Source organism: Pan paniscus, chromosome 2 (genome assembly GCF_029289425.2).
Source record: "Pan paniscus chromosome 2, NHGRI_mPanPan1-v2.0_pri, whole genome shotgun sequence".
Classification (NCBI taxonomy): Eukaryota; Metazoa; Chordata; class Mammalia; order Primates; family Hominidae; genus Pan; species Pan paniscus.
Window position 1 is genome coordinate 182,026,819 of NC_085926.1, and position 19,263 is coordinate 182,046,081.

The following is a 19,263-nucleotide window of genomic DNA, read 5'->3' on the forward strand; positions in this document are numbered from 1 at the left end:
TCCTGGACTGCAGAGGAGTCGCCGATCCCACTTGGGTCCGGAGTCAGGGCCTTCAGGGGTCCGGGAACGCCGCCATCCCGGTGAATCTCCCCTTCCGTTTCTAGGGACCCGGGACCGGAGCGCCGCGGCCCGGCCAGTGGGCGGGAAACCCAGCCATCTGCCGCGACGCCGGCGCCTCTCCGCGGCGGCCGGGGGCGGGGCGCGCCGGGGCGGGGCCGCGCCGGGCCGGAGGAGGGGAGCGGGCCCGGACGAAGCCCTGGGCCGGGAGGGCCGCGGCCACCGGAAGAGTCGCGGTCGCCAGTCCAGTCGGGAGAGTGGGGAGCGGAAGTGGCGGCCGCGGCGGCGGCGGGCGGCGCTGGGACCCGGTAGCGGCCGGAGAACAAGGGAGCTGGCGCCGCCAGCAGCCGCCGAGCTGGGTTGAGCCGCTGGGCCGCGCCGCGCGCCGCCGCCGTCTGGGAGGCTCGGCCCGGCCGCCCGAGCAGGCCGCGCGCGGGCCGCCGGGCCCGAGGCCGGAGCCATGGGCGAGACCAAGATCATCTACCACTTGGATGGGCAGGAGACGCCGTACCTTGTGAAGCTGCCCCTGCCCGCCGAGCGCGTCACCTTGGCGGACTTTAAGGGCGTTTTGCAGCGACCCAGCTATAAGTTCTTCTTCAAGTCTATGGACGACGATTTCGGGTGAGGATGGCCCCCGCCCCGCCTCCGGGAGCCCCGGCCGCTCTGGCTTCTAAGGGACGACGCGGTCCGTTTCGACTTGCCTCGCTACACCGGCTCCTAGCCCCGCTCTGACTTCTAGGGGCGACTCGGCCCATTTGGGCCCCTTTGGTTCCAGCCCCAGTAGCAACTCCCGTTTACCTCTGAAGAGGGGACGTTGGCCTCCCTTGTTTAAGGGGACGTCCAATTCCCCACTAGCAATCAGAGTTCCTGCCGGTGCGGTCCCCTTACCTCTTCAGAGAGCAGTGGCCCACAGAGACAGACACACCCCCCCTCCACCTAGTTTCAGAGCCCGAGTCCCCCATCCTCCTCCTGCCGAGGAGCCAGAGCCACCTTTTTCCGCACAGACTTGGGTCGTGTGGCCCTCGTTCTTCGCCCCCTTCATCTTTTCAGCAGCACAGCTCCCAGCCATATTTGGAGTATGCTGCATCTGAGGGCTCTGCTGGGACTTTGAGCTGGGGGAGGGGTGTCGGGGGTGCTCGGGCGCCTGGCCGCGAGCGGGGTCTGCAGATCTGATGTTTATCTAGCTGCCTGCCCTCTCCTTTGTGGGCTGTTGTGGGTGTTGTCACCGGAACAGAGAGCCTGACCCCTGCGGAGTAGTCCTCACAGACCCAGGTGCTGATCTTTCCTCCAATTCGGGCTTTTTTCCTCCAGTTGGTGGCCAGTGGGGAGACGTTGGGAAGGGCCTGGGGCCTGGGTGGGATAGCCAGGAAGAGTTTCTTGGTGTTCTCTATCTTCCCCTCCCTGGTGGGGTCTTCCCTTCCACCCAGCTGCAGAGATCTGGACAGGCACAGTTTGGAAGCAGTCACTTTCCCTTTAAGAGGGGATGGAATGTTGGAGCCGGAAGGTTCTGAAGCAGCTGGCCTGGGAAGAGGGGGGCCTGGCTGATCCCCTCGAACCCCCCCCAACTCCCAGGAGACTGGGGGAGGGGGAGGCGCCCACACTTGCCTGCCGCCTCACTAACTGGGCGCTGGGCCTGGAGGCGGTGGGGAAGGCCCCTTCAGGCCTGAAGGCTGCCTCTCCAGCCCGAGCCTGAGGCCTGCACTGCTCTTTGGAGCTGAGGCCCCACAGCCAAGAGAAGACATTCTTCTCCCCAGTGTTCATCTGTCTGGCTTCTCTCCCAAGCCCCTGGCCCACCTAGCACTAGGAAGCAAGCACCTTCTGTCTAATGCCTGGCATGTTTTGCTGTCACCTTCTGCCCTGGAACTCAGGGTTGGATGAGCCCCTGAAATCATGTGTGTGAGAGTGCTTTGTACAGTGGGCAGTGCTTTGTAGATTCTAACTATTCTTGTTTCTGTTGTTGTTCCTGCCCTGGGGTGGGGTGCTCCTGTGTGATAATGATTGTCTGCCTTCAGCCCAGAGACAGACACCTCTAATTGGAAGATTCTGAGGAGGGATGGATCTAGAAGGGGTCTGGGTGAGGGGGTGGATACTTTGGCCTGGCAAGAGAAGAATAGGGTTAGAAGGGATCAAGCTACTGCCTCCACATAAGGAATGGGGGAAGATGAGCCAGAGTCCAGTGCCCTGGGGCCACCTCAGATCCAGACGCCTTGAGGGACGAAGATAGGCTGTCTCTCCACCCTGTACTTATCTCCAGACCCACTGGACCTGGCCCCTGCCTCCTAAGCCTGGACAACTCTGGGCTGCTCTCCCAATCCCAAGGCCTAACTGCAGTTTTAAGAGGGCCCCCATTACATCCAGTCACTGTTACTTAATATTTTTCTTTAAATCCATTGTCAGTCCACTTACTGTTTTTCTTAGCTTGAACCAAGCAATAATATGAAACCATAGGTCTGACTTTTCTGTTTATATTTCTTTCTAAAATATGTTTAACATAAATATTTAATGATTGAACTAAGCAATGTTAATCTGTGTGCCACCTGAAGCCATCTTGCAAACATCGGTGGTACTTGAACCAAAATCAGAGTTGGACCATTTTAGCAGGGTTGAAAACAGTATTAAAAATGAAGTGGAGGAGATGGACTCTGTTTGTATCCCCAGAAGGATAAATGAGCAGGGGACCTGATAGGGCTGTCTTGTCACAGAGGACTAATAGCTGAAGAGCGTATATATATGTTTCATTTATTTAACACACGCCTTTTATGCTTAGTGTGCCAGGGACTAATCTAAATGCTTTTCAAATCTTCACTCATTTAATCTTCGAAACAGCCTTATGAAATAGCATAATAGTATCTCCAGTTTACAAATGAAACTCTGTGAGGCATGGTGGCTCACACCTGTAATCTCAGCAATTTGGGAGGCTGAGGTGGGAGGATTGCTTGAGGCCAGGAATCTGAGACCAGCCTTGGCAACATAGCAAGACCCCATCTCTACAAAAAAATTTTGTAATTAGCCAGGCATGATGCTTTGTGCCTGTAGTCCCAACTTGGGAGGCTGAGACAGGAGGATCACTTGAGCATAGGAGTTTGGGGCTGCAGTGAGCTGTGATGGTGCCACTGTACTCCAGCCTGGACAATAGAGTGGGACCCTGTTTCAGAAAAAAAAAAAAAAAAAAGGAAACTAGAGCACAGAAAGCTTAAGTAACTTGCCTAAGGTCACACAGCTAATAAGAGGCAGAGCAGAGCTTGCTTTGACATCAGGAATCTGGATCCAAAAATCTAAATCCTTAATCGCACAATTTTAGGTGTCATTATTATCACCATTTTACTGATGAATCCTCTCTGAGGGAGGTGGTAAGCCTTGGAAAACTTAGAGGTGATAAGGCCACCATTTCTCCGAGCCCCACAAGAGGAAGGTCAGGCGGAGGTCAGTGACCCTAGCTGACGGAAGGGAAAGTGGGTCAGAGGAGGAAGGCTGCTGTCTCTCCAGTTTCTCCACTCCTGGCTCAGCCTTTGAGGTGCTGGTTGTGAGGCTCCTCAAGTCCCATCTGGTCTCCAAAAGTATTTGTCAAGCTCAGGGTAGGCCCAGCCATCTTTTTAAATTTCTTTTCTTTTTTTTTTTTTTTTTTTTTGAGGAGTTTTGCTCTCGTCACCCAGGCTGGAGTGCAGTGGCGCAATCTCGGCTCACTGCAACCTTCGCCTCCCGGGTTCAGGTGATTCTCCTGCCTCAGCCTCCCAAGTAGCTGGGATTACAGGCATGAGCCACCATGCCCGGCTAATTTTAGTATTTTTGGTAGAGATGGGGTTTCACCACGTTGGCCAGGCTGGTCTGGAACTCCTGACCTCAAGCAATCCACCCACCTCGGCCTCCCCAAGTGCTGGGATTACAGGTGATGAGCCACCGCGCCTGGCCTGCCATCTTAAGTTATTTGAGACATGGAGGAAAGATAAACATTTTCAGCATTGAGGGCATGGTGGATGGTTCATAGAAGTAAGGTACCTACTGCTAGTCTGGCCTTGAGCTGTGAGAGAGGGCAGCATGGCGATCAGGTCATTAGCTGTGTGGCTTCCTGCTCCACTGTCCTCCCTCTGGGCCTTCCACCTGCAGACTCTTCTTCCCCTGTCTCCTCCAGGTTCAAATTCTCCTGTCTTCTGGGTTGAGCTTTTCTGTGAGAACTGTCATGGCACTCTCTTATTTTATCCTTTTTTTTTTTTTTGAGATGGAGCCTGGCTTTGTCACCCTGGCTGGGGTACAGTGGTGCGACCTTGGCTCACTGCAACCTCTGCCTCCCGGGTTCAAACGATTCTCCTGCTTCAGCCTCACAAATAGCTGGGACTACTGGTGTGTGCCACCACACCTGGCTAATTTTTGTATTTTAAATAGAGATGGGGTTTTGCTACGTTAGCCAAGCTAGTCACGAACTCTTGACCTCAAGTGATCCACCCACCTTGGCCTCCCAAAGTGCTGGGATTACAGGTGTGAGCCACCGTGCCTGGTTTATTTTATCTTTATATCCTGACACATGTGTAACACTCAGCAGATGTCTATCCATTGAACACATGTGCTGCTCCTACGGCTCCAACCACTTCCTGGATTGCAGTATATTTCCATGAACTATCCACTGGACCATAGTCTGTCTGAGAACAAGGCAGGCTCTGGGTCTGATGTTTCATGAGAAAACCTACAATAGCAAGCTCAGGACCTGAAACCCACTGGGCCCTCAGCCAAAGCATTTTATTTTATTTTATTTTTATTTTTTTATTTTTTATTTTTATTTTATTTTATGTTTTTTTGAGAGGGAGTCTCGCTGTGTCGCCCAGGCTGGAGTGCAGTGGCACGATCTCGGTTCACTGCAAGCTCCGCCTCCTGGGTTCACGCCATTCTCCTCCCTCAGCCTCCCAAGTAGCTGGGACTACAGGTGCCCGCCACCATGCCCTGCTAATTTTTTTTTTTTTTTGGTATTTTTAGCAGAGATGGGGTTTCACCGTATTAGCCAGGATGGTCTTGATCTCCTGACTCATGATCCGCTCACCTTGGCCTCCCAAAGTGCTGGGATTACAGGCCTGAGCCACCGTGCCCTGCCAGTCAAAGCATTTTAATTGGATGAACAATGAACGATGAACAGGTTTATTTGCTTTGCCCTTAAAAATGTATACATAGTTAGAAATAGTGTATGGATCCTGCTAAAAATTGACAATATAATTAGCTTTTACTGTATGCCTGGATCATGCCAGGCATTTAAGGATCCCTTTTACCAGGATGAGACAAAGGCTTGGAGAAATTAAGAAACTTCTCTAAGATAAGAGGGCCAGTAAGTGGTAGAATTGGAATTTGAGTCATTATTTGTTTGACTCCATTTGGGGTGTGAGTGTGTGTGTGTGTGTGTAAGTGCTATGTAAACCCCAGCCATTCAGCTCCATGGTGGGAGAGTAAGACCTGTCTGAGGTTCCCCAAAGCTGCTGAAGATCAGCTGATTGTTTTGAGTCAGCAGAGCCTTGGTGGCCTGTCGATGACCCCCAGAAAGAGAGGAAACATGTAGTGTGGAGCAGTGTGGTGGGGCCTGCCAGGGGAGCAGGGAGGTAGGGACTCAGCAGCAATTTCCCCCCGACAGGCAGACCCTATCCAAAGCAGGCTGTGCCATGTGGCCCACATATTCCCTTTTCCTTTGAGCCCTGTGGGGCTGCCAACCTGGAGTACCCTGTGGCCAGAGTGGCTGATGGGTCTGAGCTACCTCTGTGTCCCTTCTTTCTAGCCTGTTCTTTCTACACTTTCTGCCATGGTGGGCCGCAGTAGGATGATTTGGGCTGCTTTCCGAGGGTCGCTGTGGCGCTGGGAATGATAGAGGAGCCAGAGCTGGATGGGAGTGGGGAGGGCAGGCTTGGCCTGTGAACTTGGCTGTGAGTCCAAAAATGTGAGCATCACAAGGGAGCCAAGCACATTCCCAGCTCTGGGCAGAAGCTGCTCTAAAAACAAGGGGGGCCAGGCACGGCGGCTCACGCCTGTAATCCCAGCACTTGGGGAGGCCGAGGTGGGCGAGTCACCTGAGGTCAGGAGTTCAAGACCACCCTGGCCAACATGGTGAAACCCTATCTCTACTAAAAATATAAAAATTAGTCGGGCGTGGTGGCAGGCACCTGTAATCCCAGCTACTCGGGAGGCTGAGGCAGGAGAATCACTTGAACCCGGGAGGCGCAGGTTGCAGTGGGCTGAGATTGCACCACTGGACTCCAGCCTGGGTGACAGAGCGAGACTCTGTCTCAAAAAAAAACAAAGAACAAGTGGGGACTGAACTTCCTAACCTCCTCCTTGCTGTCTTCCCTCTCTGCTCAGAGCTCCTGGCATGCGTCATCTTACCCTTGGTCATGTCTTCCCATCTCTGTACTCCTGGCATATTTGACAGTCTGAGGGTCCTCAAACTTTTCCACTCCCCTTCCCAGCCCCAAACTGTAGTTACTGCCTGACTTCTTGCCTCACCACATTCCCCAGGCCAAACTACATGCCCCGTGACCACATTCCACACCCTTCATGCCTCACATCATTGTCCTCCAGCACCCACTCTCCACATAGACCCACGTTACCTCTGTTATTATATAGGAAAGAATGTGAAATACAGTGGAAAGAGTATGGATTTTGGAGTCAAGCCTGGGGTGAAATTCCAGCTCTGACATCTACCAGTCCTGTGACCTTGGACAAGTTAACTGAATACATCTCAGTTTCCTTATTCATGAAATGAAGATCATAGTCTGCCCACTGAGGCTGATGTGAAGATTATAGGTTCTAACTATAGGAAGATAAGGTGGTGTAATGGTAAGAATGCAGATGTTAGAGTCAGGCTAACCAGGATTCAAATTTCAGCACTTTAGGAGAATTACTGAACCTATTGAGCCTAGTTTCCCCATTGTACCTGCTGCCTTATAGCATTGTTGTATTAAATGAAATTATATAAGTAAAGTGTTTAGCATAGTGCTTGGCCCATAATACTCATTTATGCTCAATAAATGACAGAAATTTTTTTTTTTTTTTTGAGACAGGGTCTTGCTCTGTCACCCAGGCTGGAGTGCAGTGGCACAATGATAGCTCACTGCAGCCTTGAACTCCTAGGCTCAAGCGATCGTCCCACCTCAGCCTTCCAAGTAGCTGGGACCACAGGCACACGCAACCACACTTGGCTAATTTTTGTATTTGTTTTGTTTTGTAGAGCCGGCACCTCGCTATGTTGACCAGGCAGGTCTCAAAACTCCTGGCCTCAAGCGATCCTCCTGCCTTGGCCTCCCAAAGTGCTGAGATTACCAGCGTGAGAAAGAGCAATTGTTACTGTTAATTATCATAATGGCATGTGGAAAATGTTCAGTAAATGCCTTCTCCCCTTCTCTTTTTCTTTTTCTTTTTTTTTTTTTTTTTGACACGGAGTCTCACTCTGTTGCCCAGGCTGGAGCACAGTGGCGTGATCTCAGCTCACTGCAACCTCCACCTGCCGGGTTCAAGTGATTCACCTGCCTTAGCCTCCCAAGTAGCTGGGATTACAGGTGCACACCACCACACCCGGCTAATTTTTGTATTTTTAGTAGAGATGGGGTTTTGCCATGTTAGCCAGGCTGGTCTCGAACTCCTGACCTCAGGGCGATCTGCCTGCCTCAGCCTCTCAAAGTTCTGGGATTACAGGTGTGAGCTATCGCGCCTGGCCTCCCCTTCTCTTTTCTAATTTTCTTAAATTCTTTGTCCATACCTCCCACAACAATGTTAGGATTCCCACTTAAGAAAGGAAGGACAGTTATAATTGTATGCTTTTTTCCAATTAGGGATCAGAGGGAAAGAGAAAGTCTAACCCAGGAGAGTCATGTTGGGGATGGGTAGAACACTTTAGAGATTTTAGGGAGTGGCATGGGGGACAGTGATGTGTCAGTTGTAATTTGCAATCACCTGATGACTGAGAGGATGCCCCAGGTAGGTATCTGGCCTAGGCAGGGCTGGTGTCTTCCTGGTGGTGCCAAAGAGCTGTCCCTGGGTCTCCCCAACCTCTGCTTTCATTTGAACAGTCTTGTGCTGGTGGTTTGATTCCCAGTTTAGAATGGAGGAGCCCCTGAGAGTTGGGATTTGAGGATCCTCCATTTGCACCCTAGAAGGTTCTCTGTGACATCCCCCTTTCTCTGCAGAGTGGTGAAGGAGGAGATCTCGGATGACAATGCCAAGCTACCATGCTTCAATGGCCGGGTGGTGTCCTGGGTAAGGAGCCCTCAGCCTTCCATCCACCTGCATCCCTGTGCTGGGCTGGACGAGGGAAAGGCATCACTGAGATTGTAGCTGGTGGTTTTAAGCTTCAGTATCTGAATCTTTCTTTAGTTTTGCAAATGAACTGCTTCTCACCCCAGATTCTGTAACCTTGATGAAAAGTGAGAAATCAGTGGGAAGGGGGAAGAGGGAGAGACGGAAGCACACAGTGGAGACAGTAACGTTTCCTATGCCTTTCAGACACTTGCCTCAGGTTTCCTTCTGCCATCTGCTCATCTCTGCCTTAGACCTCTGAGCCTTGTTCTTTGTCCCCATTCCACTTCACCACCCCATGCCTTCCAACAACCCCATCAATAGCAGGAAGTGGCAGAGGGGCCACTGTTCATCTCAGCCACCCTTGCACAGCCCTGTCTTTTCTCCCTCGATATTTCCTGCTTCCTTCCTCTTAGGCCTTCATGCCTTGCTGGAAGCGAACTATCCCCTTCTCCTTGATGCTCCTGTAACATACTACTCACTCAGTTTCTCCCTTTCAGCTGGTGTCAGCTGAGGGCTCACACCCAGACCCAGCCCCCTTCTGTGCTGATAACCCATCGGAGCTGCCACCACCTATGGAGCGCACGGGAGGCATCGGGGACTCCCGACCCCCATCCTTCCAGTGAGTGTGACCTGAGGGTGGGGAGGGCCGCATCAGTTCAGCCCAGGGCTGGGGGAGGGAGCCCCCAGCCTGCCCCCTCCCCCATCAAGTCTCTTCCCTGCAGCCCTCATGCTGGTGGGGGCAGCCAGGAGAACCTGGACAATGACACAGAGACGGACTCTTTGGTGTCTGCCCAGCGAGAGCGGCCACGCCGGAGGGATGGCCCAGAGCATGGTATATCTTCCTGAACACGGACACTGTCCGCACCTCACACCCTCCCCACAGTTTCCACCCAGCTACCCACCTTCTTGCCCTACTTCCCGAGCTCAGGATATGCCTGGCCCCAGTGCAGCCCCTGGCTTGCCTCTCTCCCTCCTTCACCCCTGCACTGGGCACTGTGTAAACCCAACTGCTTCCATCCCCTGCAGCAACCCGGCTAAATGGAACTGCGAAGGGGGAACGGCGGCGAGAACCAGGGGGTTATGATAGCTCATCCACCCTTATGAGCAGTGAGCTGGAGACCACCAGCTTCTTTGACTCAGATGAGGATGACTCCACCAGCAGGTGGGGCTTGAGTTTCATGGGTATTGTGGGGCAGGTGACCCTGGAGGAGCCCTAAACCCTGAGGATGCGGGGCCCCTGGGAGGCTTATGGGCTTTGTGTTGGGGACCCAGGCCCTGCAGTGCCTCCCCTCATGGGGGCAGGGCTGGGCCAGCCTGGTGGGGAACGACTGTGGGCCCCACAGGTTCAGCAGCTCCACAGAACAGAGCAGTGCCTCACGCCTGATGAGAAGACACAAGCGGCGGCGGCGGAAGCAGAAGGTTTCTCGGATTGAGCGGGTATGGGGTCTGGGAGGCTAGGGATGGGTGGAGGCAGATTGTGAGCCCTTCCTACGCAGGGCCAAGGCTTGTTCTTCCTTAGATCCCATCCCCCTAGTGCAGTGTTGAGAACCTTGGGGCTGGGGGCTGCACCGGGGACTCACCTTGAGGAGGAGTCAGGTGGGAGTGAATTCCTGCCACCTCCACCTGCTGCTCAGGGCCTCTGTCTATTCCAGTCCTCGTCCTTCAGCAGCATCACGGACTCCACCATGTCACTCAACATCATCACGGTCACTCTCAACATGGGTGAGTCTGAGGAAACAGCACTCTCAAGCACCTGCTATATGCCAGACACTGGGCAGACTTGAGGAGTTCAGAGAGCGTAGAATATGTTCCCTGCCCTCAAGGAGCTCTCTTTCGTAAACATCAGCTGATACATAAACTGATCATTTTAGTATCTCACCATCAGGGCTATGACAGAGATAAGCACAGAGAGCTGTGGAAGCAGAAAATGGTATCAGGGAAGGCTTCCTGGAGGAAGTGATTTCTGAGTGCCCACTCCTTCACATCTCTCAGCCATTGCATCCTTGCTGTCCAATTTCTGCCCTAGGTACTCTCTTTATGAGACAGCTGGATATAGTAAAAGGAGCCCAACTATGGGATTTAAATCTGAGTTTGATTCCTGGCTCTGCCACTTACTGGCTTAGAAAAGTCATCTTCTAAGTTCACTGAACCTCAGTTGCCTGCTCTGTAAAATGGGACTGAGTCCCTACCTTATAGCCAGCAAGGATTCCATGGAAGCATGTTTGAGCATGCTGAGTGCAGTGCCTGATTCAGGATCAGCAAATGTCAGTTCAGTTCCTGTCCCTTTCCATTTTCTAATGGGCTGGGAATGCGGGTAGGAACCTTGCTCCCCCTTAAGGTCTTAAATTACTCTCTATAGAAAAATATAACTTCTTGGGCATCTCCATTGTGGGCCAAAGCAACGAGCGTGGTGACGGCGGCATCTACATTGGCTCTATCATGAAGGGTGGGGCCGTGGCTGCTGATGGACGCATCGAGCCAGGAGATATGTTGTTACAGGTATCAGTGCCCATCCTAGGCGGTGGTGTGGATAGAGGGCAGGGAGGTGTCCTACCATCTGTACCCTGCTCCTTCAGAGGCCCCTTCTTGGTTGGGGGAAGACTCCCTGACCTACCAAGTTGAGTTCCCTTTTCATCCTCCCCAACACAGCTGTTTATCCCACTCCTGGTCCTTTCCCAGGTAAACGAGATCAACTTTGAGAACATGAGTAATGACGATGCAGTCCGGGTACTGCGGGAGATTGTGCACAAACCGGGGTATGGATGGAATGGGGCACTGGGCAAGGGGCTTGGTCTGGCCTATACACATCCTGCCTTCACTAGGACACCCTTGTTTTCAGGCCCATCACCCTGACTGTAGCCAAGTGCTGGGACCCAAGTCCACGTGGTTGCTTCACATTGCCCAGGAGTAAGTGGATGGGAGAGACTCAGTCCTAAAGCTGGTGCTTACATACGTGAGCACTGTCTCTCCTTTCTTCTCTCACCCAGAACCCCCATACCTATCCTGTTGGGCCCAGCAGTGGGTGGGGTGGGTAGCCCATGACTCCTCATCCTCCCTGCAGGCGAGCCCATCCGGCCCATTGACCCTGCGGCCTGGGTCTCCCACACTGCAGCCATGACCGGCACCTTCCCTGCATACGGCATGAGCCCCTCCCTGAGCACCATCACCTCCACCAGCTCCTCCATCACCAGTTCCATCCCTGACACAGAGCGTGAGTGTCCAACCCTGTCTCCTGGGCCCAGCAGACAGGGCCAGGTGGGGGGACTGATGAGGGTCCATGTGGAGACTCTTGCTTGAGCATCAGAGAGGGCCGGAGATGGGGCTCGGCTCATTCCAGCAGCCCCACACTGCAACTCCCCCACAGCGGGCACTCCAACCCTCACTAAACAGTGTTTGCTTCTGAACTCGTATGAGCACCCAAGGCGCCTCAGTTTCCTCTTACAAAATGGGACTCACGATATAAACTTTACCAGGTTCCTGTGGGTTTAATGAGAGGATCTAAGTGAAGCACCATTGCGATGTGTGGTGTAAAGTAAGCATTCAGTAAACGGCAGCCATTTCGATTATCATCACATGCACATCGTACACTGGCCAAGCACCTGCATTTACATTATTTAATCCTTTATTCAAATAGCCTTGTAAAGTAGATATTAAAATCCCCATTTTTTACAGAAGGGGAAACTGAGTGTCCAAGAAATCAGTAATTTTCCCAGCATTGATCCCATAATTACTAGATGGTAGAGCTAGAATGCAAACTCTTGTTTACCTAACTCCAAAGCCCCTTTCTGCCTCACCATTCTGCCTCCCACCCCCAGGCCTAGACGACTTCCACTTGTCCATCCACAGTGACATGGCTGCCATCGTAAAAGCCATGGCCTCCCCTGAATCAGGGTTGGAGGTCCGTGACCGCATGTGGCTCAAGATTACCATCCCTAATGCTTTCATCGGTGAGAGAGCCCCATGGTGGGATGCAGGGTGGGTGGGGAGTGATGGGGCAGGGCAGGCCGGAGGGCCCAGGACTTCCCTTGGACCCTTCCTTTGATCTGGAGCCAGCCCCAGCCTCATAGCTTCTGTGAGGCCAGATGAGTCCAAGTCAGATGGGCCTCCCCATCAACTGGCAGCCTTGTCCCCAGGCTCAGATGTGGTGGACTGGCTGTACCACAATGTGGAAGGCTTCACGGACCGGAGGGAGGCCCGCAAGTATGCCAGCAACCTGCTGAAAGCTGGCTTCATCCGCCATACCGTCAACAAGATCACCTTCTCCGAGCAGTGCTACTACATCTTCGGTGACCTCTGCGGCAGTATGTGCCTCCCTCATCTTCTTGCCCTGTCTCCTGGCTGGGAGTGGGGAGGTAGCCAGGGAAGTGGCAGCAGACTCTGGGGAACCCAAACTGGGGGACAGCAGAGCCAGGGGCCCAACTCAAGGCCTGAGAGTTCTATGGTGGAAGAAGAGTCCAGTTTAGCCTCTTCACCTGGCCCACATCTCCCTCTTGGGCCTGGCATTTTCCAAGTGCCTGCTCTGCCTGGTACCATGTTGGTTGTTCCTAAAGCATCATCTTACTCAATATTCACAACCTCCCAGAGGCCCAGCTCAGGAGGATACTGCCAGAATAGGCCTTTTCCTTCTCACTCGTCAAGGTCTCAGCTAGGGGTGTTGCAGGCTTAAAGGGAAGAACTGGAGGCCTAGGTAGCCCCGAGGAGCACACAGTCATTCCCTCAAAACAACAGCCTGGAGGCTCACGTCATCACCAGCTCTGGGCAACAGCTGACAGACCACTGCTTTCCTCCACCACCACTCCCCATGCTGGCTGCTGGCCTCTTGACAGGTTGATGGCTGCAGGCTCCACAGGCAGCCTCAGAGCCCTGTCTCCTGACTTCTCTCCTGGAAGGCTGGGGCTGGCTCTTCTGAGGGCTGGGAGGAATGTCTCATCTTAATAGGGCCGGTGGCCTCAAGGGCAGTTGTAGCTCTCTTGGAGCTCTGGGACCTGGTACCGATAGTGTGTGAGCAGAGGGTGTCCCAGGCAGGTATTCAGTCCTGGTGGCTCCTTATATTCTCTTCAATGTAGTTCCAACATTGCTGGGAGTAGCCTTGCCCTTAAGGAATGTATAATTTCCCCGGGGGCGCCAGGATCGTGAGATGAGTAATGTTGGTGGAGTGAGACAGTGCTATGAAGAGCTAGGCCTGGCTGGGAACGGGGTGGAGAGCAGTGGGGGAGGCACCTAAGTTGTTCTTTCCTTCTGGCCCCTTCCCACCCTACTCACCCTGCCCAGCAGCACTGGGAAAGTATAATCAGGGCCAAGTACCTTCTATATAGGGAATCTCTGGAAGGCCCTGCACTCATTCTAGGCTTTTAGTGGGTATTTAGTTCTAGGTGAAGGGGTGGGTAAAACTTTACCTAAATTTCCCAAACTGCTCCTTGTCCTAATTAATGACCTCATCTGAGAAGGTAAGGAGAAAGTAAGCTACTCTTCACTTCTGTTCTGATTAGTTTAGGCTGAGCTGAAGGTAGTGTTCGCTATTGTGCCTCATGAACTTCAGGTGCGACATACCTGGTGGCTGTCTAGTATTTCAGCCTTCCAAATTCTCCAGTCTTGCACCAGCTGAGTGAACGGAAGAGAAAATGGCCACATAAGAGTTTTGCAGGCCGGGCGCAGTGGCTCACGCCTGTAATCCCAGCCTTTTGGGAGGCTGAGGCGGGCAGATCACCTGAGGTTAGGAGTTGGAGACCAGCCTGGCTAACGTGGCAAAACCCTGTATCTACTAAACATACAAAAAAAAAAATTAGCCAGGTGTGGTGGTGCAACCCTGTCAGGCGGCTGAGGCAGGAGAATCGCTTAAACCAGGGAGGAAGAGGTTGCAGGGAGCTGAAACTGTACCACTGCACTCCAGCCTTGGCCACAGAGTGAGACTCCGTCTCAGAGTTTTGCCGCTTCTAGCCCACTGAGGCCAGCAGAGAAAGTGCAAAAGCTTGGCCAGGGCCTTCAAGGGATTGGGAGGTACAGCTTTGGCTGATAACCTAGAATGATGACTCAGGGTTGTCCTGAGAAGGGTCTCCCCAGGGCTGGCTCTGGTGGTGGCAAAGGGGGTCTGCAGAAGGGGGGAGCTCTCTGGGCTGTGCCTCCTCTCATTCTAGCCAGAAACTACCACGGTCTCTCTCATCCAGAGCCCACCTGACCTAGGCTAGGGACCTCTCTCCGGAAAGACCTAGCTCCATCCGGCCCTCCCCTTCACAGACATGGCCAACCTGTCTCTCCACGATCACGATGGCTCCAGTGGCGCCTCTGACCAGGACACACTGGCCCCTTTGCCGCACCCGGGGGCCGCCCCTTGGCCCATGGCTTTCCCGTACCAGTACCCGCCACCCCCGCACCCATACAACCCGCACCCGGGCTTCCCGGAGCTGGGCTACAGCTACGGCGGGGGCAGCGCCAGCAGTCAGCACAGCGAAGGTAAGGTAGAGGGGCCGTGGAGGAAGGCTATAGGTGGGCCCCAGGCTTCCCCCGCCCGCTTAGCCTGCCCCACCCCGGCCCTGTTTGCCTCCTACAGGCAGTCGGAGCAGTGGCTCCAACCGTAGCGGCAGCGATCGGAGGAAGGAGAAGGACCCGAAGGCCGGGGACTCCAAGTCCGGGGGCAGCGGCAGCGAATCGGACCACACCACACGCAGCAGCCTGCGGGGGCCGCGGGAGCGGGCGCCCAGCGAGCGCTCAGGGCCGGCGGCCAGCGAGCACAGCCACCGCAGCCACCATTCCCTGGCCAGCAGCCTTCGCAGCCACCACACACACCCGAGCTACGGTCCTCCTGGAGTGCCCCCTCTCTACGGCCCCCCCATGCTGATGATGCCCCCGCCGCCCGCGGCCATGGGGCCCCCAGGAGCCCCTCCGGGCCGCGACCTGGCCTCAGTGCCCCCGGAACTGACCGCCAGCAGACAGTCCTTCCGCATGGCCATGGGAAACCCCAGTGAGTTCTTTGTGGATGTGATGTGAGCAGGGCCCCTCCCCCAGCTCCATTCCGCTCCCACCCCAGCCGGCTGCGTTCCTCTCTCCATCCGTCCGTCTTTTTTACTTTGTCTGGTACCTGAAAGGGAAATAAAAGGAACTAAATCCAGGTGCGCTAACTGCTCGCAGGGTGCTGCGAGGGTGGGGTGCACCTACCGATTGGCTCTGCAGCCCCCTAACCTGCCTCTGGCCCCAGTTCGTTTCCTCTGCCCACTAACCCCTGCGCAGGACTTCCCAGGACCCCTTTTGTCTCTGGGACCAGACTTGTTGGTGCTACCCCTTACTCCCCTCTGCAACCCCCATTTTGGGAGTTGACCCCAGCAATGACCTTGGTGGCATGCTCACTCCCTCATTCTCTCGTTTCCCCTTTAGCTCCCTTTCACCATTTATTCAGCTACATCATCCCTCTATTAACCCCACCCCATCAGGCACGTGTGCAAACCTCTTGACTTTACCCCACATTACTGAAACCAAAATATATTTGCTTCATCTGCCCCTACTAACCATCCCCCTGCCTGCTGCCTCAGTCCTGCAACCTAAAGCTGTAGTCGCCTCCAATAGCCATCCATGCCATCCCTGCCTGTGCCTAGATCAGAGGCCCAGAGGGCCCCCTCAGTTGCCTGAGCAGCTGGTGGCTTCCAGGGAGCATCTCTGCTCTACCCCTGCCCCATGCCTGCCCTGCGTGCTGGTTCCTTCAGACCCCTAACCCTACTAACCAGCAGGCTCATCTCACCTCCAGGCCTGAAACATTTCTTTTCTTTCTTTTTTCCTCCCCCAATTTTCCCTGGGCCTGGAGCAGCCAAGAATTTCGGGCTGTTTGACTTTCTGTGAGCCCCCAGCGAGGGGAGGCCCAGCCTCCGAGGAGACCAGGAACCCTGCTTCAGCAGCCCCTCAGGGCTTCCCAAGGATGTCCAGCCCCCACACCCACACGTTAACATAATGAGTCACTAGGCTTCTGGGGAGGGCCCAACTTCACCCATGCATGAGAGACTCTCCTCCTTTCCAGAGAGAATCGGATCGCACCACGTGTGGCAGCCTGCGGCGGGGGGAGGGGGCCTCTTTAGCTCTCTTTATCTTTCTCTCTCACTCATGTACGCATACATGCACAGAGATGCACACACAGGTGCCTATGCAAGTTCACTTAAGCCTCAGGGCTGGTCCCTGCCCAAAGGGCTGGACCCTCCTAATCCTCTCCTAGGTTGTGGGGCTGGTCCCCTGACACCCTTCTCCCCTTCCTGGTAGACCTTAAACCTCGCACACATGTCCCCAGCATTTTCTCACCTGGATAAAGCCCGTAAGCTGGGTCTCAGGCTGGGCTCAGCAAAGGACCCGCCTTGCGACCGACAGGCCATTCCCACCCCCACACACAACCTCCCCTGTTTTCACATTCACCATGGCATCCCAGAGCAAGGACACAGGAGCCCACAGGCCAGTTGAGGTTGGGCAAGGAGACTTCCAGGACTTCCAGACAGAGTACCAGGTTTTATTTTTCACCTTATTCTCTACTTTAAACAAATCATAACTTTCTCTTTAAGCCTCTGCTATAAATTCTCCTGGCTCTCCTGGGCTTCCATATTTTGGGGACTGGGGTGTCAAAAGTGAGATGAAGTTCTTAGCTCCAGGTTTTGGGGTAAACCAAGGTAGGAACATTTTGGCATTTATTTCAATTAACAATACTTCCTTGGACGGGTGCGGTGGCTCACGTCTGTAATCCCAGCACTTTGGGAGGCTGAGGCAGGTGGATCACTTGAGGTCGGGAGTTCGAGACCAGCCTGGCCAACATAGCAAAACCCTGTCTCTACTAAAAATACAAAAATTAGATGGGTGTTTTGGCACCTGCCTGTAATCTCAGCTACTCAGGAGGCTGAGGCACAAGAATCGCTTGAATCCAGGAAGCAAGCGGAGGTTGCAGTGAGTTGAGATCGCACTCCAGCGTGGGTGACAGAGTGAGATTGTGTCTCAAAAGCAAACTAACAAAGAAAAACAATACTTCCTGGGGTTTTGGTGTGCAGAGGGCTTTGTTGGAAGTGTGACTCAATCTTGCCTGCCTTCTGGGAGCTCTAGAATTGTTCCCAACCCAGTCCATGGCTTCTAGCCACCACTACAGGGCTGTTTCATGTACTTCTCTCTCTGACTCTGTCTTGTCCGACTCTCTTGAGAATTTCTCGACGATTGCTCATGCCTGTCAGTATCAGTGCTTCCATCTTTCCATCTTTGATTCACTTCTCTTTCCTTTCTATTTACTCCCAAAATGGAGTCATTCATCCTGATGTCCTCAATTGCTGCTGATATGCTGGTGATTCCCAAATACGTAGCTCCAACCCCAACTTCCCCCAGACTTTAGATCTGTATTGGTATTACCTACTGGACATCTCTATGGACAGTTCCGTATAGACTCAACTCATCTGCCCAACCAAGTATGTTCCTCCTGAATTCCTCTCCTGGTTACTTCATCACAATCTACATAGGCTCACCAGCTAGAAACATTTATGAGCTTACATTCCTTCTTCCCATATCTTATCAGCATATCATATCCATTTCACTCCAACACTCTGTCTTGAATTTGGCCCTCCCTCTCCCCTCTCTACTTTAATTCATTGGAGCATGGGATTTGGAGTTAGGTGGTTTTGGGTTTGAATTCCAGCTCTACTATTTTTGGTTGTGTGATAGAGTTATTTAACCTCTCTGAGCCTCAGTTCCCTCGTATGTAAAATGATGATAATAATACCTACCTCACAGGGTTGTTGTGAGGATTTAAATTAGATATTGTACGAAAAGTGCCTAGCACAGTGCCTGGCACACAGTAGAGTAGGTGCTCAATAAATGGTAGCTATTATTATTATTATTTTATCATTATTATTATTTACTCTAAATTGGTAGCAGTTTAGGGTATTTTTGGAAGATAAAGCTTTTGCAAAGGTAGGAGTGAAGCCTTGAGTGCTGGTTCAAAAATTAGAAGTGCCTGTATTCAGTCACTTAATGACTTCAGGCCGTGACTATGATGTGAGAGAGGTCAGATCTTCATCCTGCCACATCGTGGCTTCTGGCTGGAGGCTGGGAAGGACTGTAACATTTGCAACCAGATCTGTCCTTTCTTGCCCTTCCTTCCTCCCACGACAGGCGTAGTCCTGCCCAAGGAAGGCAGCAGTTTATCTCTGCCTACAGAAAGAGAAGAGCCCACAGATTTTCTTAAGACTCTGCAAGAACCAAGCAGGCCTTTCATGTTTGAGGGTTGGGTCTGTCTCCTCAGCTTGGATGTAAAGATTCTGTTTATCAAAGAGGGGATTTCAAATCCCATGTCAAACTAAATTCAACTCTTCGAACGTCTTCTAAGCAACATATATGCCTGTCACTAGAAGGCATACACAGTCGCATCGGTATAGCTAAGGAGAACATCGGCTCGTTCATGAAAAGTTGTAGCTGACCTCCAGGAAGAGTGTACAGTCATGGACTTATTTGTGAAAAGGTTTAGTTTCTTCCAAGCAGTCGCCTCCTTCCTCCCCGCTCCTCTCCTTGGGTCTTGATCCCTTGGAAAAAGCTCATGTCCGGAACAAATATATGAGAAAAGCTTGAGAGAATCAGAGGTGGTGTTAGAAAGCAGTAAATTCAGCACAAACACTTCTACTGCCCAGTTGTATTTATTTGTGTGTAAAGTGAGGACAGCCAGTCCTGGGACTCTGGAGACAGAAAAAGCCTACAGCAATCCAAGGCTTAACAGATGTGCTTCCACAAATGGCATTAATATCCCAAAGCTCTCCAGAACACACATAGGAACAGGAGGAAGTGCAGGGACTACAATTCCCAGAGCGCTCAGTGAAAAAAAAAAAAAAAAAAATGAGGCGGGTGGAGCGGTGTATGCTGGAATGTGTATTTCTGGTAGGGCCGACTAAGGCCACGCCTACCCCTTCCTGAGGCGGGGGCGGTTTCTCGAAGGCAGTCGGTAGTTGT

The 19,263-nt window shown here is 52.9% G+C and overlaps 1 protein-coding gene across 2 annotated transcripts; it reads left to right on the forward strand.

Moving 5' to 3' along the window:
- The first annotated feature begins 205 nt into the window (after positions 1-205).
- DVL3 (dishevelled segment polarity protein 3) lies at positions 206-18,157 on the forward strand. 2 transcript variants are annotated; one of them, XM_008955204.5, is made up of 16 exons: positions 209-678; positions 8,208-8,277; positions 8,817-8,938; positions 9,042-9,151; positions 9,346-9,481; positions 9,663-9,756; positions 9,972-10,041; positions 10,679-10,818; positions 10,999-11,075; positions 11,159-11,226; positions 11,381-11,530; positions 12,135-12,266; positions 12,453-12,620; positions 14,554-14,769; positions 14,867-15,277; positions 16,115-18,157. In XM_008955204.5, the coding sequence occupies exons 1-16, from the start codon at positions 518-520 to the stop codon at positions 16,144-16,146; spliced, it is 2,157 nt and encodes a 718-aa protein (XP_008953452.1). In that variant the 5' UTR covers positions 209-517; the 3' UTR covers positions 16,147-18,157. The 2 variants fall into 2 exon arrangements, with proteins under 2 accessions (XP_034813697.1, XP_008953452.1); XM_034957806.3 differs by lacking the exon at positions 14,554-14,769 and having other exon boundaries at positions 206-678.
- The last annotated feature ends 1,106 nt before the right edge of the window (positions 18,158-19,263 follow it).